Here is a 1482-nt window from a genome sequence, read left to right as displayed (position 1 = left end):
GGTCCCCCCCAGATCGTCATCGCCACCCCAGGACGTCTCATTGATGTGCTGGAGAACCGGTACCTGGTGCTGAGCCGCTGCACATACGTGGTGCTGGATGAGGCGGACCGCATGATTGACATGGGCTTCGAGCCTGACGTGCAGAAGATCCTGGAGCACATGCCCGTCACCAACCAGAAACCAGACACGGATGAGGCTGAGGACCCCGAGAAGATGTTGGCCAACTTCGAGTCAGGGAAGCACAAGTACAGGCAGGTGGGTGCTGGCAGGGGCAGCGCCGTGGGGAGCAGAGGGTCTCTGGGAGCAGCAGCCCCATTTCTGCCCTCACGGGACCATTGCTCCCTGCCCTGTGCTCCCACAGACCGTCATGTTCACAGCCACTATGCCGCCAGCCGTGGAGCGCTTGGCCCGCAGCTACCTCCGCCGCCCCGCTGTGGTCTACATCGGCTCCGCCGGCCACCCCCACGCCGCCCCGCTGGGGTCTACATCGGCTCCGCTGGCAAACACCACGAGCGGGTGGAGCAGAAGGTCTTCCTCATGTCCGAGTCGGAGAAGAGGTGAGGATGGGGCTGCTGGAGCAGGAGGGTGGGTCTCAGGGGTGCTCAGGGGCATTTGAGGATGAGGGAGCTCTGCGATAAGCTCCTCAGCCCAATTGGTCTTCTCCACAACAGGAAGAAGCTGTTGGCCATCCTGGAGCAGGGCTTCGACCCCCCCATCATCATCTTTGTCAACCAGAAGAAGGGCTGCGATGTGCTGGCCAAGTCTCTGGAGAAGATGGGGGTGAGTCTGGGCCAGGCCCTCCCCGCTTCATGTCCCCCTTGTCCACAGGGACCCCACAGGGGGCCTCCAGGCCCTGCCTGACCCCCCCCTTCCCTCCCGCAGTACAATGCCTGCACCCTGCATGGTGGCAAAGGCCAGGAGCAGCGGGAGTTCGCCCTCTCCAACCTCAAGGCTGGGGCCAAGGACATCCTGGTGGCCACCGACGTGGCTGGACGTGGCATCGACATCCATGATGTCTCCATGGTGGTCAACTATGACATGGCCAAGAACATCGAGGGTGAGTTTTGGGGAGCAGCAGAGGGCTATAGGGTGCAATGGGGGCTATGGGGTGCCTGACCATCCCCCTTTCAGATTACATCCACCGCATTGGGCGCACGGGCCGTGCGGGCAAGAGCGGCGTCGCCATCACCTTCCTCACCAAGGAGGACTCGAGTGTGTTCTACGACCTGAAGCAGGCCATCCTGGAGAGCCCCGTGTCCTCCTGCCCGCCCGAGCTGGCCAACCACCCCGACGCACAGCACAAGCCCGGCACTATCCTCACCAAGAAGCGACGGGAGGAAACCATCTTCGCCTGAGCCCAGGACCCCCTTTGGGGACAACGTGTCCCCCCCCACTGCTGACAGCAGCACCAGGGGCTGCCAGGACGTTTTGGCTGCCCTTCCGGGCACATCCAGGACTGCTGACACGCGAGACTTGTTCCAG

The 1482-nt window shown here is 63.1% G+C and overlaps 1 protein-coding gene across 1 annotated transcript; it reads left to right on the top strand.

Annotated features, from left to right (window-relative positions):
* Positions 1 to 9: 9 nt before the first annotated feature.
* Positions 10 to 1355, top strand: LOC104406300 (probable ATP-dependent RNA helicase DDX23; the record flags this gene model as incomplete). The annotated part of the gene is made up of 6 exons (XM_010015238.1): positions 10 to 255; positions 362 to 469; positions 514 to 557; positions 672 to 780; positions 883 to 1057; positions 1132 to 1355. Coding segments are annotated over 6 exons (906 nt in total), but the record flags the coding sequence as incomplete, so codon positions are not given.
* Between the last annotated feature and the right edge of the window lie 127 nt (positions 1356 to 1482).

Source organism: Nestor notabilis, unplaced genomic scaffold (assembly GCF_000696875.1).
Source record: "Nestor notabilis isolate BGI_N333 unplaced genomic scaffold, ASM69687v1 scaffold20315, whole genome shotgun sequence".
In the NCBI taxonomy this organism is placed as follows: Eukaryota; Metazoa; Chordata; class Aves; order Psittaciformes; family Psittacidae; genus Nestor; species Nestor notabilis.
Note: the sequence above shows the minus strand (reverse complement) of the source record. Positions and strands in the feature narration are given on the sequence as shown.